Source organism: Onychomys torridus, chromosome 8 (genome assembly GCF_903995425.1).
Source record: "Onychomys torridus chromosome 8, mOncTor1.1, whole genome shotgun sequence".
Taxonomy (NCBI): Eukaryota; Metazoa; Chordata; class Mammalia; order Rodentia; family Cricetidae; genus Onychomys; species Onychomys torridus.
The window spans coordinates 91727244-91750860 of record NC_050450.1 but is presented as its reverse complement, the minus strand read 5'-3'; the positions used below and the strand labels follow the sequence as shown (position 1 = coordinate 91750860).

The following is a 23617-nucleotide window of genomic DNA, read 5'->3' as shown; positions in this document are numbered from 1 at the left end:
TTGATGGTTGTTTTGTTTTGTTTGAGTGAGCCTGGCACATGCCAGCCAAGTACTTACACTTGAACTCTTCCTCCAGCCCCCATCCCACCTCCCCTGTTTCAAGCTTGTGTTTTCCCTCTAAAGGCGACCCTTAAGCTACTTGTGTTGAAACTTGAAGTAACCCTTGGAATTGGTAGTCCCTGAACTTGGCGCTTGGGGAAAAGCTGGTTATATTTGCATTGCCTTAAACCATTTACTTCTTACTTGTTCAGAATCAGTAGCCTGTGCAGATGGCAGCTGACTCCTTTGCTTTCCAGCTGCTGCCGGCTCCTCCCTCAGAAGTGCTCTGAGATGTGGGTGGATGGCCCTTGCTTTTCTGTAAAGTTTTTAAAAGGACTTTAGGCTTCTGCAGATCAAAGCCACCTTGTGTGTGTGAGATAGTATCATTTTTATTATTTTAATCTCTTGCAAATTGACTTGAGGAGGGGGGGAGGTAATATGTGCTGATTTTAGAGGCTTAAATGGTTAAATTAATGACTTAATAACTTATGATTTAATCTTTAAATTGCTGAAGCCTTTTAAGGTAGAGTTTTAGATGAGCAGAAAGCTAAGGAATATAAAACCAAGAGTCCGTACCAGCTTATTCAAAATTGTTCAGTGATTCATGAGTCACTGTCTGGAACATCCGTGTGCTCTTAAAATTGCCACCAAAAAAAAAAAAAAAAAAAAATCTGCTTCAGCAGAATAATAAATAAATCCACATTGGACTTTGTTTTCTTTGGAGTAGGGGAATATTATTTCTTTTAACTAAACTAAGAATAGAGGAAATAATGCACCAAAGGTGTCTCAGAAACATATTAGAAATACTCTAAAGCTTTGCCGGCACTCAGTTTCCGAGTTGTTACCTAATGGCTGGATGACTAATGCCTGAGCGCTCCAACTGCTCTGACACTCCAGTCTCCCAGGTTGATTCTGAGACGAAGTGAGAAGGCCATTCTTCAGTCCTTCTAACTGCCTCCTCCATGTTCCTGTCCCTACAATGTTAGTGTGAGGATGGGAAAAGGGTGTTTGAACGTTCTTTTCAGACTACAGATAATTTGTGATGTTTTATTCTGAAAAAAAGCATTTCTTTCCTTTTAAGTGTCCTATTGCTGGGCAGTGGTGGCTCACACCTTTAATCCCAGAACTCAGGAGCCAGAGGCAGGCAGATCTTTGTGAGTTCAAGGCCAGGCTAGTCTACAGAGTGAGTTCCAGGACAGGCACCAAAGCTACATGGAGAAATCCTGTCTCAAAACAAACAAACAAACAAACAACAACAACAAAAAAAGTAAAATAATCTGTTTTTACATTTTAATCCCAACACTTAGGAGGCAAAGGCAGGTGGATCTCTATGAGTTGGGAGTAGCCTGGTCTACATAGTAAGACCTTGTCTCAAAAAGAAAGAAAGAAAACCATAAATAAATAAATGAAACATAACTGCAGCTTATCTCAGTATTATTAATGGTTGAATAATACCCATTTAAATAGTCCCCTCTGGGAAGTTAAGAGTGTACTGCAGAGGACCTGAGTTCAGTTCCCAGCACCCCCATCAGAAACTTTATAACCACTGTAACCAAGGCTCCAGCTTTAAGGGGACCTGATGCTTCTGGCCACCACAGGAACCTGCATTCATGTACCCAGGCACATACACATAATTTAAAAGTAATAAAAATATTTTTAAAAATCACTTTGTTTCAGGTTATTTCCAAGGTTTTTTTTTACAGTTGGAAATAATATTCTAACTGGATAGTGGTAGCCCATGCCTTTAATCCTAGCACTGGGCAGGTAGAGCCAGGTGGGTGGATCTCTGTGAGTTCCAGGGCAGTCTGGTCTATTGAGGACAGCCAGGACACAGAGAAACCCTGTCTCAAAAATAGACAGACAGATAGATAGATAGATAGATAGATAGATAGATAGATAATTACCAAACTAGAGAAATCACTGCCCCATATTTTTATTAGATTTTTCTTAGGTTGATTTGCACCATGTGACTAAATACTTGGGTTTTGATTCAGATAGGCCTGAGTTTGAATCCCATCTCTGTCACACTACGGTCTCTGTCACCTTGAGTAAGTGATTTTCTCTAAAAGCCTTGAAGCCTTTGTTTTTTTTCATGTTTGAAGTAATCTGTTTAGAGCATGCTGGTGCATAACCTCTACCCCAGCACTCAGTAGACTGAGACAGTAGGGTTGCCACGTAGAGGCTGTGTGAGGATTAAATGAGGTAGTAATTTATTTAAAGTAACATGGCATTTCTTGACCAGAACATGTACTTAATAAGTATAGTGGCTGATTTTACTTATTATTGTACAGGTTTCTCCTTATTACTTTAGGATAAATCTTCAGGATTTGGATTGCTAGTATTTATTAATATTTTTATTACAAATTTTTTTTTTAGATTATAATAAAATTACACCATTTCCCCCTTCTCTTTCTTCCCTTCAGCCTCTCCCATGAACCCCCTTGTTCTCTCTCAAATTCATGGCTTTTCTTTTCTTTAATTGTTGTTATATGTATGTGTGTGTATGTATGTGTGTGTGTGTATATATGTGTGTGTGTATGTGTGTGTATACACACACATATTCCTCAATAAATAAACACAACCTGCTCAATGCATATAATATTGTTTATATGTATGTTTTCCAGGATGACCAGTTGGTTGGTACTGAATAACCAACCAGTTGGTGTGCTCTTCCGGGGAAGACTATTAAACTCAGCATTCCTTGGTTGCCTGAAGTCCTTCTCGGGCTGAGGCCCTGTAGGCTTTTCTCTTTCCACCTTAGCATGTTTATTGGTGTCCTCCCTCTTCATGTCATGTTTAGGCAGCCATGTTGGTGAGACTTGATGGGTTTAGCTTCTCTGACATTTCTAGGATACATATTCTCATAGCAAAAAAAAAAAAAAAAAATCTTAATATTTATAAAGATTTTACATGTATTGCTGTCAAATCTTTTATATATATAAAGATAATACTGATTTTACATGGCCCATTCCTTCAGAAAGTTGTGCTAACTCATACTTGAAAAAAAAATGTGAAAAGGATGAGTTTCTTTGGATTTTTGCCCCAGCTTAATGTTATTAAATTTTTCTTCTCTTAATTTGTTAGGTTTTTAATTTAAATTAAATGTTAGGCATTTAATTCTTTCTTGAGCTACGTTTTAATGCCTCTGGTAGAGTATCTGTTTAGCACATGCCAGGCCTGGTACTCCATCTCTAGCGTGTGTGTGTGTGTGTGTGTGTGTGTGTGTGTGTGTGTGTGTCCAAGTGGGTCCAAGTGTGTCCAAATATTCTATAGTTATCATAGTTTATAAGCTCCGAGATAACACAATATGTTAATTTTGTCAAATAGGAGTGGTCTAAATTAGTTCATTTAATATCTTTATTATCATTTTATTACTTGGATATAACAGATAGTTTTTTATGAAGAAGGCCATAATTATACTATTGCTTTTTCCCCAAAATGATGCTCCAAAAGTACATGAAAACGGTTTATTTTCAGTTCATTTAAAATTTGCCTTGTATTTCTGTTACTTTCTCCAATAAATCCTTTCTGCGTGGATAAACTCAACCTGTCAAAGTATTTATGAAGCATTATCTCCTCTCTCTGGGTGGGGAGGGGAAGTACCATATGCTCCACTAAGATATTTGAAATATTGGCAGATATTTCTTTTTTCTCCTATTTTATGTTTGCTTCCTAAACTTTATTCTGTTCTAAAATTTTAATTCTTTTATCCATTTTTGCATTTATACTGTAAAAATCTATTTTGCCGGCTGTTAATAACATTAAAGAAGGGAACAGCACAATAGACTTTGATTTTAACCAATTACCTAATCATGATGCTTCTAGTACACATTTAGTATGGAGATGAAATAGACAAGCCCAAGCCAGATATTACTAAAATTTTTAGACAAAATTAAATAAAAAAACACTGGCAGTTTATGGAACTTCTATTAATAGCATGATTATTCTTATTTTCAAAGGTTTGAAAATTAGCGGAAGAAATTTTCCTTCCCACAAGCTTTTGGAGAAAGAAATAATCTTCTGTGAATATCCTACTGTAAATCCACTGCACACTGTAGTCTGCACAGACAGCCATGGTGCCTAATCCCCCTCTTTTCATGCTTTAGTCCCTACAAAGAGCAAGGCTGGAAACTGGATCTTCTGACAGCAGTTACTAAGCAACAGAATTTGGATGTTTTGGGTTGACATCCTAATGTATCATGGAGCTGATTCGGTGAAGTTTGAGCATGTATGAGCTGAGCAGTGTGGGTGCTCCAGGCCTGGTGGACGTCCCTTGGCTTTTGGACGAACACACTGGCTTTGGCCGCGCACGTAAAGGAGGAGCAGAGCTTTGAGACCACGTGGCTTTTAGACTGTGGAGCACGCCCTGTCTGTGGAACATGATAGTGAAAAATGTAAGACTTTTTCTTGAAAAGCAGGGAGAGCAAATAAGGGATTTTAAGGTCAATCCAAGAAGCTTTAGTGCTTTGCCAAAGCTTGAGGTCCACCTTCCTGCGCAGCCTGTTTGCTTGGTCTGCTCCCAAATTATTTTTAGAGACCAGAGATTATTACTGATAGTGCCAGTTGAAATTTGCTCATTTACGTTTTTATATGCTACCAAATATCATTAGCATATGTTTTCCGCTAATTGCTGACAGATTTACTGCATTAGGGATTTTCTAAGCCATGAGCTTCCTCCTGTCATTAGATTTCTGCTCACTAGGCTGAGGTACTTCACGCCAACTACTCCAGAATTGAAGTGAACCTTCCAGTCACCGAAAGAGAGAGCTTAGCTTTACTTAGTGAGGAGCACTAAAGAGGTTATAGAAAATGAGGGCTAGAAGCTCCTTAGAGCACACTTGGCTGTGGCTTGTGACTCTGAGAGACTGGGATTAACGTGGAGCTAATAATGCTGGCATCATCCCTGGAGCGTTCATGTCAGGCCAGAGAAGCAGCTGCTGCCCCGCCCCCTCACAGGTGGCTCTAGCTTGTCTGAAGAGTCCAAGGCTGGGTGAGCTCTGTGCCTTGAGCACTGGCAGTGCCCTGCCCCCTAGCCGGCCTGCCCCCTAGCCGGCCTGCCCCCTAGCCGGCCTGCCCCACAGGGCTTTCACGGTGTCTGCAGCATGCCCCGGTGGAGCTCAGGTTACCCATGGTCTAGCTGTCTCTCCAAGCCTTAGGTCTGTGTACTGTCTTCCTTGACAAGGAGGAGAGGTGCTGCAGCGTGCTTTACAGTGACTGGGGACAGACTCTGAGAGTCTGTTTTCTAGAGATTATCTTCATCCTTCAGAGCAACGACCATCATTTCCACACAGACCCAAAGTGTTCTTCCCTCTGCTCCTTCCTTCTTCAATCCTTCCTTTTCCTCCTTCCAGCCTCCTTCAGGCTTCCCACCTGATTTCCTTAAACCCCATCTCTATCTGCTGACAGTTCATCTGCTCTACAGGACACTCCCCGATGACTCCAGAATGAGCACATTCCTTCGATTAATCTTTCTGGAGTCTATGAGGTACAGCTCCTGGCTGCAGCTTCAGCCCACCTGACTGCTCCAGGGTGGTGGCATATTTGATCCAGAGCAGGCGCCATGCTGTGTTGTTACTGATGGCGAGATGTGATGGCATTCTAACTGGGGCACTTTGCATGATTTTTGTTTTTCTGTATCTTTTCTTCCAATATCTCACCTCCTTTTGAATTGATTTACATAAAATTATGGTAGAACTTTCCAGCTTGGTATGTAAATATCTCATTAGATGTAGGCTGGCAGCTAGTCTCCTGTGTTTGCCCGTCAAGTCTGAGTCTCATCTTAGTGAGTACTCTGCTGGGGCCCGGGCCAGAAAACAGTTTCTGATAAGACTACACGTGAATCGTGGATCCAGGGGAAGAGGGAAGACCTCATGTTAGACTGGTGACCAGATAAAGAGGGGCCTGTGTGTGTAGGGAGTGAACGGGGCGTGTGTGCACATTCAGATTAGAGCAGAGGAGTCAGGTTAGCTAGTCAGGTCGGAGGGCTTTATTTAGCACAGCCTTTGTCATGGTGAGTACATATTAACAGTGCTAGCTGTGAGTGTTCCTCTCTCTGTAGCATTCACTGTACTGGGAGCTGTTTATTAAAAAAAAAATTAAAAGTACAAAATACTTTATAGTAAATGAATATCATTGCTATCTTTCTTCTAAAATTCCAGGTAGCTATATAATGAAATGTGAAGTCCCTAAGTCGTTCCCACTACTTGACACAAAACTGCCTATTCTTTTCTTTTGAGAGGACCTTACGTAACCCAGGCTAGCCTCAGACTTTCTTATGTAGCTGAGACAGGCCCAGAGCTGAGCTTGCTGCCTCCCAGGTGTTGGGATTACAAGTGGGCGCCATCACACACGCACTTCACACATAAAAAATTTGCTATGTAAATTACGCATTGCATTGAGAAAGGAGAAGAGCCAATTCGGGGTGTAGGGGGGGTAGTGTAAACTTAAAACAGCTGATACCCGAGGTTTCCATCACTCCAATCTGTGATTGCATAGCTTGAGTGCCAGAATGATATGCCTGCCTCACAAACCTTTAGTAGATCTTTGAGAACTGTTTTGCAAAGCAAAGCACTGTTTTTTAGTGATTCCTGCATTTACACAATATGACAAAGGCTTTAATACCAATTCAGACTTCAGAAATCGCAAAGAACCACTGCTCCCAGGCCTTCCCATAGCCTTGAACTCACTAACTCAAAGCCAAAAGTAGCCATCAGGAAACTGAACAGCTCTTGGTCCCCCAAAAAGCTCCTCTTCCTTTTTTTGAGCTAGGATGGGGTGGGCTAGCTGAACAGTCCTCCCTTCCTGATCAGGTGTGCTCACCATCCATTCCCAGACCAATTCTTGGGCTCCTGTTTCTCCGCATCGCCACACTCATGCTTCTTCACTAAGTTGTTCCTCTCTGCGCCCCGCCCCCGCCCCCCATACCTGCAGTAGCTGCTCTCTTCTCCATTCACTTCCCAGCCCCCGCTTCTCACCTGAAGGCCCACAGTCTCAGACTCTAACTCTCCTCTCGCTTTTCCTAACGTCAACCTGGAAAATGTTTCTAAAATGTAAAGTGGACATTTCAGTTCATTGTTTAAAACTCTAGAGCGGATTTGTTTTTAATTACCTTTACAATAAATTTTTAGCTCACAGAAAATTTTAAGATCCTCTAGGTCAAGCTAGGCAGTGGTAGTGCATCTCTTAGACCCTGCTCTCAGGAGGCAGATGCAAGATGATCTCTGAGTTCAAGGCCAGACTGGCCTACAGAGCGAGTTCCAGGACAGCCAGGCTGCATATTGAGCCCCTGGGTTTTTGTCTTGTTTGCTTTGGTAGAAATGCTCTGTGTCCAGTGCTCTTTGTCACCTCCTCTCTGCTTCACTGCTCACTCACCACTCTGCCCACGTCATATCCTCACGTCTTCATTCGAACTTCATCAGCTAAATGCCAGTTGGTTCCCACAGCCTTCCTGAATTTCCTCTCTGGACCCTGACATTCAGTATACTCATAGTGCCTTATTTAAATTTTGGCTTAAATGTCTTTTTTTTTTTTTTTTTAATTTGGGAAACCACCCTTGTCCCCTACATGCCTGTGTGACTTGGGATAGCTTCAGTTGTGCAGCAGTAAGAAGCCCCCCCAAATCTCAAAGCTATAACACACTGCACTGTTTCTTACTCAGAGGACATGCGGGCACCACAGCTCAGAGGGTGGCCCTTGCTCACTGCAGCTTCTCAAAGACTCAAGCGAGTAGGTAATGTGTAGGTGACTCCTACGCTGACTGCTCTTCTTTCCGGGAGGCGTCTTCACAGTCACAGGAGCTTTCTCCAGTCTAACTTCTGCCAGGTGCAGTTATCTGCCTCATTACTCTCTCCAGAGTGCTCCATGAGCACTTGACACGTGATAGGAATTAAAAACATTTGTTGACTGAGGGACTGAAGGGACCGAATGAATATGGCGCTGACATTTCTACCATATGGACCCTTCCTATTGTGTTCTTCCTTCACCGTTCTTCCCCAAAGTCCCATCCAGCCGCCATTCCACCTGCCTGCCACTGTGCTGAGAGCATTTGCTTATCCTGACTTGGACAGCTCCAACTGCTTACTTGATATTCTGCTTGAATATAAAACAATACACAAATTTTAATTGATTTTTTTTTTTTAACAAACACTTGTTACTTTTCTGGTCTGGCATTAAATTAATTGATCTGAGGGTCTGGAGATAATGGAATAGTACTTGCCTTCTGGGTTTTTATGGTCTAGTTTAATATATAGGGAAATATAGTGAATCTACAATATATGCATCATATAGAAAATGCTGGGCCAACGAAGTAGAAAGAAAAATGGTGCAGGACAAGATGGACTTGGAGTTTGTGTTGTCTCAACTAGTGAATCTGCTAAGCAGACATCATTACTGTCCTGTGCTGGGTGCTAAAGATGTCATGAACAGGGTGATATTTCTATGCATTTTACATTCCAGTGGGGAGACAGAGAGCTAAAGAGAAAAGGCTAAATGGGGTTGTAACACAGTGTGGGACAGTGTTGTGTGATAGACTCTTTCTGGGAAGACACAACACACAAGCGCATGTACACACACACACACACACACACACACACACACACACTCCAACCTATGAGTTTTATTATGGTTATTTACAGGAAAAAAGTAAGGGCTTACTTACAGGAGCAACAATAACTCAAAGACAGCTGCATCCCCAAAGCCCACTCCAGCTTGGGTGGCAGCTCACTGGGCCTGGGGCACACTGCACAGCCTGCAGGCAGCTCAGCAGGTTGGAGAGTGTCCTTCTCAGGTAGTCCAGTTGGGATGGCCTCTTCCAGGCAGCTGAGCTGGTCTTAGCACCTTGGAGGTTGGGCTTATCTCAGAGTCCTCTTTGCAGCTTGGCTTGCCTGAGAGTGATTCACAGTAGTCTTTCCTGTTCATATAGTTTCAGGGAGGGAGGGGCCTAGCAAATCTGGTCAGTTTCAGGGCCTTTCTGAGGCTGTATTGAATTGTTCACTTCGTTTCTTAAGAACCTTCCTGCAGAATTGAGTGTTTGGGTCTGGTAGGAAACTGCTGCACAACAGTGATAAAGGGTAAGGGCATGAACCAAAAGCAAGCGTTTCTGCTGGAGGGGCTGATCTGACTAAATACGTGGAGATGGAACATGACTGGTTTTTACACCACAGAAGAAGTAACAAGGAACCGAGTTAAGATGGTGACCATGGGAAACTCTCCATGGTAGCCTTTTCTTAACTGTTAAGGATTCTTTAAGGACCAACTATTGCAGGTTAATTTAAGTTTAGTATGAAAAATATTAGTATTAGTTTGATTACTTTATTTCTATACTTAATTCTAAATCTTCTATGGTTTAAGGACACCAACCAGGGAGTATTGTTCCACCGAAAGCATTATGTGGTGAGGCTGGGCCATTTTTGCCACTATGGTTCACCAAGGTTATGTATCAACCAGAGAGATTAGGCTGGATGCAGAGAGTAATTTGTACTTATGACACTGGTGTGTGTACTGAGTACCATTTACAGTGTCTAGAACAGACCTGTCACCATTCCTGAGAGGCTGGCCTGAAGGCCATGGGCACTGATCTTCAGCTTCAACATCAACAGACTCTTATTCTTCTGTCTGATTTGAAACTGCTGCTCTCTGTTTGCCAGGACATAGCAGCTTGCATTAAATTGCTGACTGTATTTGACCACCATCTTATTGTGTGATCCTGACTGAGTCATTTAACTACTTTCCATTTCCCCCAAGTGCTCTTAAGTTCTAAGGTCATGTGATCTATTAATGCACTGTAGTCTGGGCAATTAGTGTGACACTGTGTTTAGGTGTTGTTCAAGAATTACCAAAGTTTACCTGGGCATCATCATGGTGCACATTTTTAATCCCAGCATTCAGGAGGCAGAGACAGGTGAATCTCTGGGAGTTCAAGGCCAGCCTGGTGTAGATAGTGAGACCATGTCTCAAAACAATGGGAAAAAAAATTAACCAAATTTAATCTTCTTGGAATAGTCCTTATTGTGGAGGCCGGTGAAGTCATGGTGGTTTTCTTTCTTCTAGATCTTTGATGATGCCTACAAATCTCAACTCAGTTGTGTGGTTGTGGATGACATTGAAAGACTGCTTGGTGAGTTGTAACTTTGGCTGTTCTACTCTGCCATGTGACAACTGAAATCTTGAAATTACAGGAGAAAAATGTGTGGGAATTTGTAGGCTATGAGGCAATAGAAATACCTTGTGTTACAGGGACTGTAATAGTGTCTCTTATATGAAACAGTAATCAGGATGAGATGCCTCATTTTCTACAGTGTGTCCTGTCCATAATAAATGAGGAATGTAGGGTAAAAAAATGTTAAAATTCTGAAAAGTACAGGTGTTCCACAGTTATTTTTTTCAAAAAATACTAACTATCTCTTGGGTTGAAGTACAGTGGATACAAAGATGAATAAGACTTAGTCCCACACTCAACTCAGAAGTAAACTAGTAAATGTCAGGAAGTTTTGTTACTTTTACATTTTTGTTCATTACAAATTAAGTCAATCTGGTGTATGTATATCATTATAACAGTAGATTAGGATAGGACATCAGGAACATCTGATGACCTAATAAACACTTGGGGGAACACCCAGCACTGGCTATAATAATGGTGCAGTCATGATTTCAAGTTAACTGTTCTTCACTACTGATGTTTCAGCCTTATGCTGTGTCCTCTGCTGTTTGCTTTTTACATTTTGATAGTGTTTATTGTAAAACAAAGCAGAGGAGGCCTCCTTAAGTCAACAGTATCTACCTGGTGGTCAGGATTTGGGGTGTGCCATGTTTGGGACATCTCAGTTCAGCTTGTAGGATTCTTTCTTTAAGGACTTTTCACCATGTTCACAGCTCTAGGTAAGCCCTTTTATCTGAACACAATTAAGGCGTGTGGTCATAGCAACACACTGTGTCAGGAATTTGTGCCCTCTGAGTATATTTTCACTTGTATGAAGTTATTTTTTTGTACTTTGTTCATTTATTCAAGTATTACTATTGTACTAGAATTGCAAATGTTCTAGAAGGATCTCAGAAGAAAATGATACTACCTAACTTTTATGCCAAGAAGTAATGTAACTAGAGTATGCCTGTGTCCCGGGTGTTCAGAAAACGGGGCAAAGCCTGCAGGGCTCCAAACATGGGACTAGATTCCCATGCAGAGGGAGCTGGGGAGTGGCTTTCCTGCTCAGGTTTCCCGGGTAGAGAGAACTTATTACCTGCTCTGCACTTTCTGAAGGCCGGTCTGAACACTCCTCCGTCCTTGTGGTTCTCACTTCTTTTCTAACATTTTCAGACCCACTTCCTCCTCCTGGGACCTCCACCGCTGAGCCCACCCCCATGTCAGTCTTTGTGGTCAGTGTCCTACATGCAAAGGTGCTAGGATGCCTTCCAGTCCTGTCCTAGAAATGTAACCACACCTGGGTGTCCTCTCCTTTAGGAAAAATTAGTCCCTCAAGACCAGGAAAGATGTCTACATGGATCAGAATGGATATTTAGGAGCTTTTTTAAATGTACAGTTAAGTTCTTATATACTGTTTGAGGATGTCGATTCTTAAGGATGTCTTTTTCATGGCAGAGCCGCCTGCCTCTCACTGCAGCTGATGTTTAGTCTTGATGGAGACAGATCTGCGTGTTTGGATGTGTGCCCCAAGATCGCAATCCTGTTTCTCTTTCAGATTATGTACCCATTGGCCCTCGGTTCTCTAACCTGGTGTTGCAAGCCCTTCTTGTGTTGCTGAAAAAGGCACCTCCTCAGGTAAATTAGTAATAATAAGGGACATTTCTAGACCCTCCCATGAAGTTTATACAGTGGTGTACTCCAAATATGTAGCTTATCACATACATAAAATTCTATTGTTGAGGTTCTGGAAGGGCCTGCCCTAGCCTTCTGTCTTAAGGTAAATTGTTTTCTTGACACTTTTTTTCCTTTTTTCTTTCCTGAAAATACCAAGATCTGACCATTTCAGTTAGTTTTAGATCTTGTTTTGTGAGTTCTCCAGCATAGTCCACATCCTTAACCCCGTCCCCTTCCGAGGGGGATTGTGATACAGATGGATTAAATACATGTTCCCGTTTGTTTCATTTAGCATTTCATAGCTTTCCTGAGGATTTGTATTTGAGAATTACACGTGAATTTACTAAGCTGGCAGGTTTGTTGTTGAGTTTTAGCTTGTGAGGATGACATGAAGAAGTTTCTCCTGTGCCACATACTGCTCTTTAGGAACAGAGCTGGGATCACCCTTCATTTGCTTGCATCTTTACTGATATGGCTGCTCACCCTGACCCCTTAACAAATGCCAAAGCATCCTGTGAGGATTCGTTAAGTGTGCTAAATATGTCCAGGTCCCCAGGGTATGCTTGGCTGTGTCACAAGACATTTTCCAGGTTAATTCTGTGTGGTAGAACATTGAAGAAATGCCAATCAAAGGGAGACACAAAGAGGGAGAGCAATTATTTGAAAACATCTTAGTGCCTGTATGGGAGTCTCATATGTGGTAGTGAACTACAAGGAGAAAGAAAGAATAAAATTAGTTTGTGATGCTAATATGTAATTTAACAGTTACATACACAAGTGCATGTTTTACACTTAAAGACTAATCTTGATTTTCTAGATTTTTAGTGCCTCTTAAAATTTTTCTAAAGTCATAAAAGATACATAACATCATCAAAATTTTGCAGTGTATGGAACATGAAAGGATTTTCTTTCTTTTTTTTTAAGATTTATATTATGTATACAGAAGAGGGCGCCAGATCTCATTACAGATGGTTGTGAGCCACCATGTGGGTGCTGGGAATTGAACTCAGGACCTCTGGAAGAACAGTCGGTGCTCTTAACCTCTAGGCCATCTCTCCAGTCCCAGGATTTTCTTTTTTACCTTCTAGGGATCAAACTCAGGGCTTCATGCGTACTAGACAAGTTCTCCATAGTCTTTGTTTTGATTTTGAGATGGAGCTCTCACTGTGTTGCCCAGACTCCCTCAAATTCCTGAGCTTGAGTGAGTCTCCTGCCTCAGCCTTTTGAGTTTTCTCTATGCTAAGGCTGAAATTAAGAGAAGTGAGTATATTTTTGGCTTCTCTTGATTCCTTCTGTTTTTTTAAAAAGTAAATAGATACATATGTCTAAAGTTGCTAAAACAAATAAATCATTTCTATGTACTCATACACAATCTATTTTTACTAAGCTAGCATGTAAATTTTTAGAATGGGAGATATTTTTCAGGCATTTAAATATATTACAATATTCAGCTTTTTGTTTAAAAAGAATTTATGCAAAAGTTCACTTAGGAGAAGAATGAATAGCTTTTCAGTGTTATTTTCAACTTTTTTCTTTACCTGGTCATGTGCAATCCATGTGAGTCTAAGTAAAGATGCATTTCTTCTCTGAAAGCTCTTCATATCCAAAATAGATATAAATAGAAAATACTAACAAATAACATATTTTAAAATATCATTTCATTGTATTTATAATTGGGGTTCCATGCCATAGGCCCTGTGGAGGTCAAAGGACAGCCTTGAAAGATTGATTCATTCTGTTCACCTTTCTGTGGGTTCTAAGGATTGAACCTGTGTCATGGTTAGGCTTCCTTAAAAGCACATTTACCCACAAGACATCTTGCTGCATTTTGATTAGAGACTAAAGAATAACTGTTTCTGTTTCTTCAAATAATTGTAAGTGTCTTAAGGGAAGGAAGATTATCTTATGCTTCTGACTCTCACAGCACACGTGCACACACGCACACGTGCACACATGCACACGTGCAGCCCCCATAGTTTACTCAGCAGACATATTGATACATATTTATAACTACATGTGCATCTTCTTATGTTGATGGTCTTAGGTTATGAAATAAGATGTGTTTAGTGTAAAAACATTTTTAGAAGGCCAGTGAAATGGTAGAAGGAGAGAACTGACTCCACAAAGGTGCCCTCTGACCTCACATTTGTACTATGGCACATGCTGTCTGCAATCACACACACACACACACACACACACACACTGTTTTTTAATTATATGTGAAATTCAAATGACCAGTTAATACTTGAGTAGAACATTCATTTTCGTGTTCACCAGGGACTGTAAACCAAGATCAACACAGTGAAGTACTTTATATATTGGATTATAGATGACTATGATCCAAAAGCCAGGTGGAAATAAGTGCTGGTGAAGAGTTAGATAAATTGGAAAGCATATAAACTGTTAGTAAAAATATGAAAATTGTGCTGCCTTTGGGAAAGTTTAGCAGTTCCTCAAAAATTTCAACTGGAAGTCAAGAGATGCCTCATCATCTTCTAGATCCACTTCTAGAATCCACCCAAAACAAGGGAGAACACACATCTGCACCAGAGCTTGTTTATGAATGTTCATAGCTAGATTATTCATAGAATCCCTAAAGGAAAACAATGTGAAACTAAGTAGAATAAAAGATAGCATAGCCATGAAGTGGAATATTATTCAGCAATGGAAATGCACTCAGAACATGCTTAAACATAAATGGGCCTTGAAAATGTGCTAAGTGAGAAAAGACCATCACAAAAGACCACATACTATAATTTCACTTCTTTTTATTTTGAGACTTACTCATTTTATTTTATATGTATGGATGTTTTGACTGCATTATGTCTGTGTACTATGTATGTGACTGCTGCCCTCAGAGACCAGAAGAGGGCATCAGATAGCCTGTAACTGGAGTTACCTATGGTTGTGAGCCATCATGTGGGTGCTGAGAATCAAACCCAGGTCCTCAGCAAGGACAGCCAATGCTCTAAACTGAGCCGCCTCTCCAGCCCCATTATGATTCCATTTCTATGAAGTGTCCACAATTGGAGGTTCTGTAGAGATAGAAGGTCCATTATCAATGGTTGCCAGGGGCTAGGAGGGCTGGATTGTGAGAATAAGAGGCGGCTGCTAATGAATGTGGGATTTCTTTTTGGAAAGATGAAAATATTCTAAGATCAAGTGTGGTGAGAGCTGCCAGTATCTGTGAACGGACTGAAAACTGTTGAGCTGCGCACTTTAATGAACTGTGTGCTTTGCAAATTATATCTCAATAAAGTTGTCACATTTTTAAAATGTAGTTTCTCAAGGCATGTGAATGATGAAAGAAGAATTATATCGAGGGTTAAAAGTAAAGGGCAAGTCACCAGGGTACATGGAGAAATCCCAGCTTGGGAGCAATCTTATACCCAGCAATTGGATCATTAAAAAGGGCCGTGGAATGAATTTCTCTAAGAAGTAGAGATGTATGTAAGAAGTAAGAAACCTGGTTACCTTAGTGACAGGGAATGGCAGGGATTCTCTTTTAAGGGAACACTGGCCTGTCATCAGTCAGAACTTGGTGACTCTGACCCCATCTGCCAGGTGACCTACTGTGTAAGTGAATTTGTGGCAGAAGAAATTAGTAGTGAAAATATTTCTAGATGGCACAAGTTTAACAGAACAAAAATATGCCTTGACTACACCACGTTGCTTTGTAAGTGTATTGTGCATTGTCTCAAGAAGAGGAAAACCATTTTAAGCTGGTCCAGTGTGGGGAACGTTGGCGACTATAGTAGGAGCACCCACTTGAGCAGACCATGGCCGCATGGATTCTTCTATTTAATATTAAACCTGGAGGCCCTGCGTCAGGTAGAGAGTGTGGGTCACAGGAAATTGTTCCATGGGCATCTGTCTTTAGAGAGCACCGTGTATCTTACGAGACAGCAATCCCATCAGTCACAGGAGTCTTAATTTTGCATTTGTCGTAATTCCAGCTTTCTTACAGAAATACTGTGTGTGCATGTGTGCACATGCTCCAATGACAGAATCCCCCGGGGCCAGTGTTGTTATGTATCCAGATACTCCCTTTCCACTTCCCCTCCCCCACCCTCCCCTCTTGTAAATTAAAACTGGGTCTCAAGCCCTCCTTTTTCCCTTTGTGATCGCCTTGTTCTTGGATTTTCGATGTAGAACTAAAAATTCAAGGCAGATTTCAGTTACTAGGATAATTTTCTTTGAATTTTAAATTTTTCTAAGCAAATGCATAGATTTTTAATGAACCTGGTATTCAGTGGATTTGCTTTAAATTTATCTGGAGAGTTACTTTCATGATTGATTTATTAGCCCTTTGAAAGTATAAAAAGTGGTATCGGTAGTTCATGAAGACTGAGAAACATCATCACATTCTGTTTAGCATCTTTTTAAAACCAATTAAAAGCTTTTCTAAAATGGATTGAACAGGAGAAAATAAAACATGTTCCCTAGGTCTTTATTTCAATCAAGTTTCCCTGTGTTCTGTGGGAGAAGAGATCGAGGGGGGATAGAAAGCCTGAAAAGGGCTGTCCCAGCAGGGAGCCGAGCTGGAGAAAAGGCCTCTCTGAGAACTCAGCCGCGGCAGCCCCGAAAGCTCCCAGCCGGCTTCATCTACATGCAGAGTCACACAAGGCATGGGGGCGCTCACCGGCACACAGAGGTTTCACATGTGCTTCCCTGCTGATTCCTGTGAAAAGCTAACAATTGGCTTGGAGGGTAAAAGACCACTGCGGTTCACCCTCCCTGAGCTGGACGTACAATTTGTCCAGTGTTAGGAAATGTCCGGCTTAGCAGTGAGAGGCTTGAAGACACCCCTCCTTGCAGTGAGATCCTAATGCCGGCGCTTATACTCCATGACACTGAGGCTCTTTTCAAGGTCTGCAGATTTATGGAAGTTGGTTGGTGGGGGGAGGTGTGCTTCTCCAGATCAAGAGGATGGAAGCCGACGTCTCCACGTCAGGGAAGAGCCCCAGTAAACCAGGAAGGACAGGTGAACCCCCTGTACCTGCAGCACCGTGGCTTTACTGTTTCCTCTTGGGTCTCTAATTGCCATGTTTAAAACAATAGCTTTATCTTTGGAAGACAAGTGCCCCAAGAGGAGCTATTCAGGCCTTAAAAACAACACAATTTCCCAGTTTCCTCAACAAGTCTAAGGGCATTCAAGTCATGAACTGGCTTCTTAATTCTGGGTGTTCCTAACATTGTTTGGAGCCCCACTGGCAGCCCCATCGGAATAGGCTAGGGTAGACTAGAATAGCCTTGCAGTTGGTGGAACACCAGTCCCTTTTCAGTACCTCCCGACCCTCTTTTATCATGGCATATAGAAAACAGATCACATAAGTGAGTAAGTAGCAAGGACACTCAAAGCTGGCCAGGGACCCATGCCCCAAGTGCCCTTTGCCTTCTCCTCAGCTGATGAGAACCAACACATTAATTCACATATAACTCAGTTGTGCCATGGCAATAGTATACTCTTAAATTATAAACTTGAAAAAGAATATCTCCAAATTCTTAACAATATTACTGAAATAAAGCTCAGACCTAATAATTAAGAATTTAAACTGAATTTAACTACAAGAATTCTACTGCTCTAGTGCCTAGAAATGTTCTTTGTTTTTTAAAGGAAAGGAGACTGGATGTGCTGAGACATGCTTGTAATCCTAACTCCCAGGAAGCAGGGGCAGAAGGATTGAGTTCAAGGACAGCCTGGGCTACATTGTGAGACCCTGTCCCAGAAAAAAAGACAGGTGGGGTGGGGCTCACACATATAATCCTAGCCTTTAGGAGGTAGAAGCAAGAGGATCAGAAGTTCAAGGTCATCCTCAGCTATATAGACTATTCAAGACCAGCCTGAACTACGTGAGTTCCTGTCTCAAAAAAAGATAAGTATTGTTGGGACATAAAAAAAAAAAAAAAACTATAGCTAGACAGGTAGTAATCTAGTTACTGCTCTTTGGGAGAGTATTCAACAAAATACTCTTTAAAAAAAGAAAAAAAAAAACTATAGATCTCTGGATAGGTGTGTGTGTTTCTCCATGGATTTTGTTTTAATGGTGCCTGCCTATAGACAACACTGTTTTTATATAATTCCCATAGGACATTTCAGTACTGTCTTACAGTAGCTATGTTACTGGGAAGGTCTTGGTAATACTGGGCAACTCTTCAGGCTTTGGGTTGCTTTAGTGAATAAACAGATGATGGAAGACTCCAAGCCCTACAGGCCTAAACATGAGAATCTTTCCATCGATCTGTTCAAACTGAACGCTGGCTAATGACTGCAGTGTGACTCAGTAAGATGTATAACCACTTCAGGAGAGAGGCGTGCTCACTTTGCCAGACACATTACATTCATCGTAACCACTCAACAGGGTGATTTTTGCAATGGGATTCTTTAAAAAAATAAATAATAATAATAATGACTGACAGGGCAGTGGCCTAATTTTCCCGTTTCTTAAGTCAATGAGATAGTATAGCTACCGTGTTTTATAAGACTGTTTTATATGCACTTTTCTTAAAATGGGTTTTCTTGGAGAGTCACATGTAAATTGAATAAAATAAATAAGTGCAGAATAGTTTCAAATATATCAAAAATAGTAAAAGATTTGATGAACCCTTTTGTAAAACATTGTTACAGATATCTGCTGAGTAAAATCAGCAAATATCTCAAAGGGTTTGACTTTTTTAAATTGTTTTTGGAAGAATACATCTATGATAGGCATTGATTAATACCAAAATCAATTCAGGGGTGTGTGTGCATGCTCATGTGTGTGAGCGTGCATATGTGTGTGGTGTATATACCATTTCCCAATAACACAGAATATCTCAATTTTAATCAGCAGAGAAATGTTAATGAAAATTTTGCCTCCCAGCTAGAACTTGGCCTTGATCTCTTTCATCTTAGGTCAGTTACCCCACTATGACACTCATTCATTGGCACCATAAACTTCCTAGGAGTACCTTCTCCACAGAACTTGCTCTTTGAGATGGGCTCAGTCAGAAACCCTGAATTCAAGTCTTAGTTCACATATTATTGCCTTAGACTGGGATCTTAGTGTCTATGTGTATTTCTTTATTTATGTAGGTGGAAAGAATTATTTTCTTATCCAGTTGAGGGTCAACTAAGATATTATGTAGTAAAGGCCTTTATAAATGTGGCACACACCTTTAATCCCAGCACTTGAGAGGCAGAGGCAGGCAGATCTCTGAGTTCAAGGCCAGCCTGGTCTACAGAGTGAGTTCCAAGTCAGCCAGGGCTACACAGAGAAACCCTGTCTCGAAGAAGAAGAAAAAAAAAGTATGAACTACAACCATATAAGATATAAAGCAAAGAAACCTCTTTAGGTGTCCATGGGACCTTTTCAGCTGGTGAGGCAGACAACCGAGGAGTGCAACTGTGCATAGGGGAAATGTCACCAGAGAGTAAGCTCAGAGTTCTAGCTCTATCCCCTCTGTGCAGTACCAGGGAAGGAAATGGCTTCTCGCCTCTGTGCACATTCAGTGAGATTTGCAGGCTAAGTCCTAAGACAAGCGTATTTGTCTGGGTTTTAGAGATTATTGTTATAAAGGAATGAAATAGAGACAAGAATTTCAGGTCTCAATAAGATGAGGTAGGGGGCTTCTAGCCACTGAGCTCCCTGAGGATCTAGTGCTGGTTGCGCTTGTCCGTGAAGCCCCTGGAGGCTGTGGCCTGTGTTCCTCCCCCCAGCTCCCAGGACAACCGAATGACAACGTGTGTTCTTTCGTGCGTCCCTGCAGTCTCAGCCTCCCCGGGACTTTATACCAAGCTGTGTGTGCCTAACAGCTGCTGGGCAAGAGCCAACCTTATGAAAGCACCAGGACAGTCTGTCTATGAGATTCCTGGTGTTTACTGGAAAGTAAACAGAACTGGAACCCAATGGCTTAAGTCACAGTTTGTAAACCGCACACCAGGACAGCCCTCCTTGTCATACAGAGAGAGTCCTTTTCATTGGGTGTTCCAGGCTGCCGTATACCTGGTACAAACACACACACACACACACACACACACACACACACACACACACACACACACGTTTGTTTTGGTCTGAAATAGGAGCTCTGCATAGCTCAGGCTGGCCAGGAATTTGCAGTCCTCATGTCTTGGCCTCCTCCCGATGCCTGGGGCCTATAGGTGTGTACAGCTGTCTCAGTTCTGTAGATACCATTTTGGGGCGGATATTTTGAAAACCACGGGTCTTTAAGTACTCATAGGACTGTTATTGGCAATATAAATAAGAGGACAGGAAAAAATCAAAAGTCAAAAATGCAGTCATTCAGCTTCTGAGCTTCAGCTTTTCTCATTTGTGAAATGAGAATGACCGTCGAAAGTGTCTGAGTTGTGGGAAAGAACCATATTTATGGTCTCTGTGTGTGCATTGTGCAAATACACATGCACATGTATGTGTGCACGAATGTGTAAGCACACGTGGAGACCGGAACGCAGCTCCAGGTGTTTCCTCCATTGCTGAAACAAGTTCTCACTCTAGCCTGGGGCTAGCCAAGTAGGCCAGGCTGGCCAGCCAGTGAACTCCAAGAATCAGCCTGGGTCCTTCTCAGTGTTGGTATGGGAAAGTGGGGGGCACACACAGCTTCACCCCCTCCCCCACGCCATGGGTTCTAGGGATCAAATGCAAGGCCTTGTACCTGCATAGAAACCACTTTACCAACTGAACCGTCGTCGAGACCAAGAACCAGTTCTTCATTAACAAAAGCACAGCTCAAGTATTACCTTATTCTTCATTTTCAGAGAAAACTGATTCCCCAAACAAATAGAGAAGGGCAACAGAGAAATCCACCCTATCAAATGAGCGAGACTTCAGGGTCTGTAGCCCTAGCTGCCACGCTGCCTGCCTTAGGGAGCTCAGAGCAAGGTGCAGAGGAGTCAACTCAAGAAAGAACACTGGCATGGTAAGAGAAGAGAAGGAGCAATTCACAATGACAGCAGCAAGGCAGACAACTCTCTGTGGCAGGCCCCCAAACGGGGACAGAGGAAGGAGAACAGAAGGAAGTTTGAAGCTAGCCTGAGCTATGTAGTGAGTTCTAGTCAAGCCTGGGTTACAGTGTGACGCTCTATCTCAAAAATCAACATACACACATACAAGAAAATGAGAGGAGAGAAAGGGGGCTTTTATGTATTGTGGTACACTCTTGGGAGGTAGAGACAAGAGTATGGCAAGTTTAAGGCCAGCCTGGCTACATAGCAAGACCTGTCTCAAAAAACTCATAAGGGGTAGAGTAGATCCCCCCAAACTGTTGTAATTGCCTTTCATCAGCTGGACTCCAAATTTTCTGCATACATTCGAATACTGTTACAAACAAGGAAAATTGGGTTCAGCACCCCTTAAATTCTCATACGAGCGTTATTCTGTAAGGTGGTGTTCTCTGTAAAACACACAGAATAGCAGTGTCTTAAGGCGACAGAAATCCACCATTTTCCTCTTTAGCACGGCTGTTTTCCTAGATGGTAGCATTGTCGGTGATTTTTTTCTGCCTTGTTATTTCTTATATTTTATAAAATTTCTGCAGTAAATGTGTATTACTTCAGTAATCAAGAAAAAAAATTTATATATATTTAGCCTAGCAGTGTAACTCTTTGTTTTACTTTATCTGCTTTGTTGAGATAGGGTCGCATGTAGCCCAGAATGGCCTCAAACAGCATTAGATGAATCTGTCTTGTTGGAGTATGTATGATGTATATTTCTAACCTTGCTTTTTCTTTTACAATGAATTCTGTACTGTCTGGAAGATATTCTGTAGTAGTGAGGGGGCCCTTTGGCTCTGACAGTTGTCCCTGGCTCTACTCAGTGCTGTGCTTCCCATCTGAATCGATGATGGTTAAGCACCCATGTAGCCCAAGGTGACCAAGATAAATAGCAGTTGTTATGGTCCAGCTGGTGGAAGGGTTGTTTTTTTCTGTCTCGAACATGTCTTTAGACATTTGAGGTTGAAATGCTTACTACCCTGAGCAGTGGTGGTGCATACCTTTATTCCCAGTACCTATGAGGCAGAGGCAGATGGATCTCTCAGTTCGAGGCCAGTGTGGTCTATAGAGCAAGTTCTAGGACAGCCAAAGCTGTTACACAAAGAAATCCTGTCTTGGAAAACCAAAAAAGAGCTTGGCAGTGGTGGCACACACCTTTAATTCCAGCACTTGGGAGGCAGAGCCAGACGGATCTCTGTGAGGTCAAGGCCAGCCTGGTTTACAGAGCGAGATCTAGGGCAGGCACCAAAACTACACAGAGAAACCCTGTCTCGAAAAACAAACAAAAAAAAAAGAGATACTACCTTAAGGAGTATCTGCTTTTGTTAGAATGTACTTACAATAACTCTGTTCTACAGGATAAAAAGTGAAGAAGAGTATGATGCTTGCTCAGTTGTGGAGTTTGGGGCAAGGTGTACACCTGTGCAATGCAGATGGCACTCACTGTCTAGCCTGGCATGGGACTGAGGCAGCCCTAAGATGGTTGCCAGGATGTGTCATTCAATTTGATTTTTTTTTTTAGTATCAAATGTGTTTTCAGTGTCCCTGTGTCCCATGCATGGGCTATGCAGTCTTGCTCTGGAGGGTTCTGAGGCAACCCCATGCATGAGGAAGAAGTAAAGAGACACTTGCTTCTTCACAGGAGGTGCTAGTATGAAGATCAGTGCAAGTGTGACTGGGTTTGCACAGCCCCACTGGCCGTTCTCCAGTCCTCACTCTCAGACACCAGAGACAAGCACGTGCCTGTACCCAAATCAGCGGGGTGTTGTAGCCTTTCATACAAAGATTCCCGGGAATTTGAGGAGATGTTTTGGGTTCAGTATACCATCTCAGGTTTGACTGGGGCTAAGAACAGGGGTTCATAAGAAAGCATGGGCTTCACTTTTGACTGAAGCATTGGGTGTTTGACCTTCATGTATGTCTGTATCGATGTATGACTGGTGCCCTCCGAGTCCAGAAGAGGGCATTGGATCCCCAGGAACTGGAGTTACAGATGGCTGTGAGTGCTGGGATTTGAACCTGGGTCCTCTATAAGAGCAGCCAGTGCTTTTAACCACTGAGCCACCATCTCTCCAGCCTCCAAAGTATATTCTTATTTCTCAAATGTTGTATGTTCAGGCTTTTAAAAAGTTTGTTGTGTATATCTTTGGTATCTGAGGCCAAATGTGCTAAACACTGTTAATGAATGAGAATTGTCACCAGCTCCTCTGTGTCAGTGTGCTCAGCAAGGAATGGTGGCATGTGCAGACTGCGCAGCTCTCGGTAGAGAGCCCCACGTGCCCTGGGTGTCAATGGGTGTATGCCTCCTAGTTCCTTGGTGACGCTGCTGACAGCTGTTACTTGCAGGGCTCCAGGGAGTGAGGTCATCTGCAGGGCCCTCTCTGAAGGGTGCCTCACTACTTTGGTGCTTCTGTCTGAAGAACTAAAGCAGCAAGGAGTCTTACAGTAAGAGTCACAAGGCTCTGGTGTTAGGACAAGAACACAGTCACTGGGGACGGGGGAAGCTTTGTCCGGGGACAAATATGTAGAGTTTATCTTTTTATTATTGCTATATGTTACCATAGTGTTAAAACCATCTTCAACCTGATTCCCCCACTTTTAATTGTAAAAGAAACTAAAATGTTTTTGTGGGCCCCTCGAAGGGGGCTGATTGTAAGGTCGACTGAACCTTAGACCCGTTGTGTTCAGTCCTAGACACTAGAGGATTTTGCTTTTTTCTTAGTCTTTACCTGTGTCCTGGGTAATTGAAATTGTTTAGCAAGTTACCTCTTCAG

The 23617-nt window shown here is 42.0% G+C and overlaps 1 protein-coding gene across 1 annotated transcript in view; it reads left to right on the top strand.

The window, feature by feature from the left end:
- Nucleotides 1-23617, top strand: part of Nsf (N-ethylmaleimide sensitive factor, vesicle fusing ATPase) — a 138980-nt gene that overhangs the window by 101161 nt on the left and 14202 nt on the right. Inside the window, exons 16-17 of the mRNA XM_036195643.1 lie at nucleotides 10087-10153; nucleotides 11733-11812. Of these exons, the coding sequence (XP_036051536.1) occupies nucleotides 10087-10153; nucleotides 11733-11812 (147 nt within the window). The remainder of the gene's footprint in view (nucleotides 1-10086; nucleotides 10154-11732; nucleotides 11813-23617) is intronic.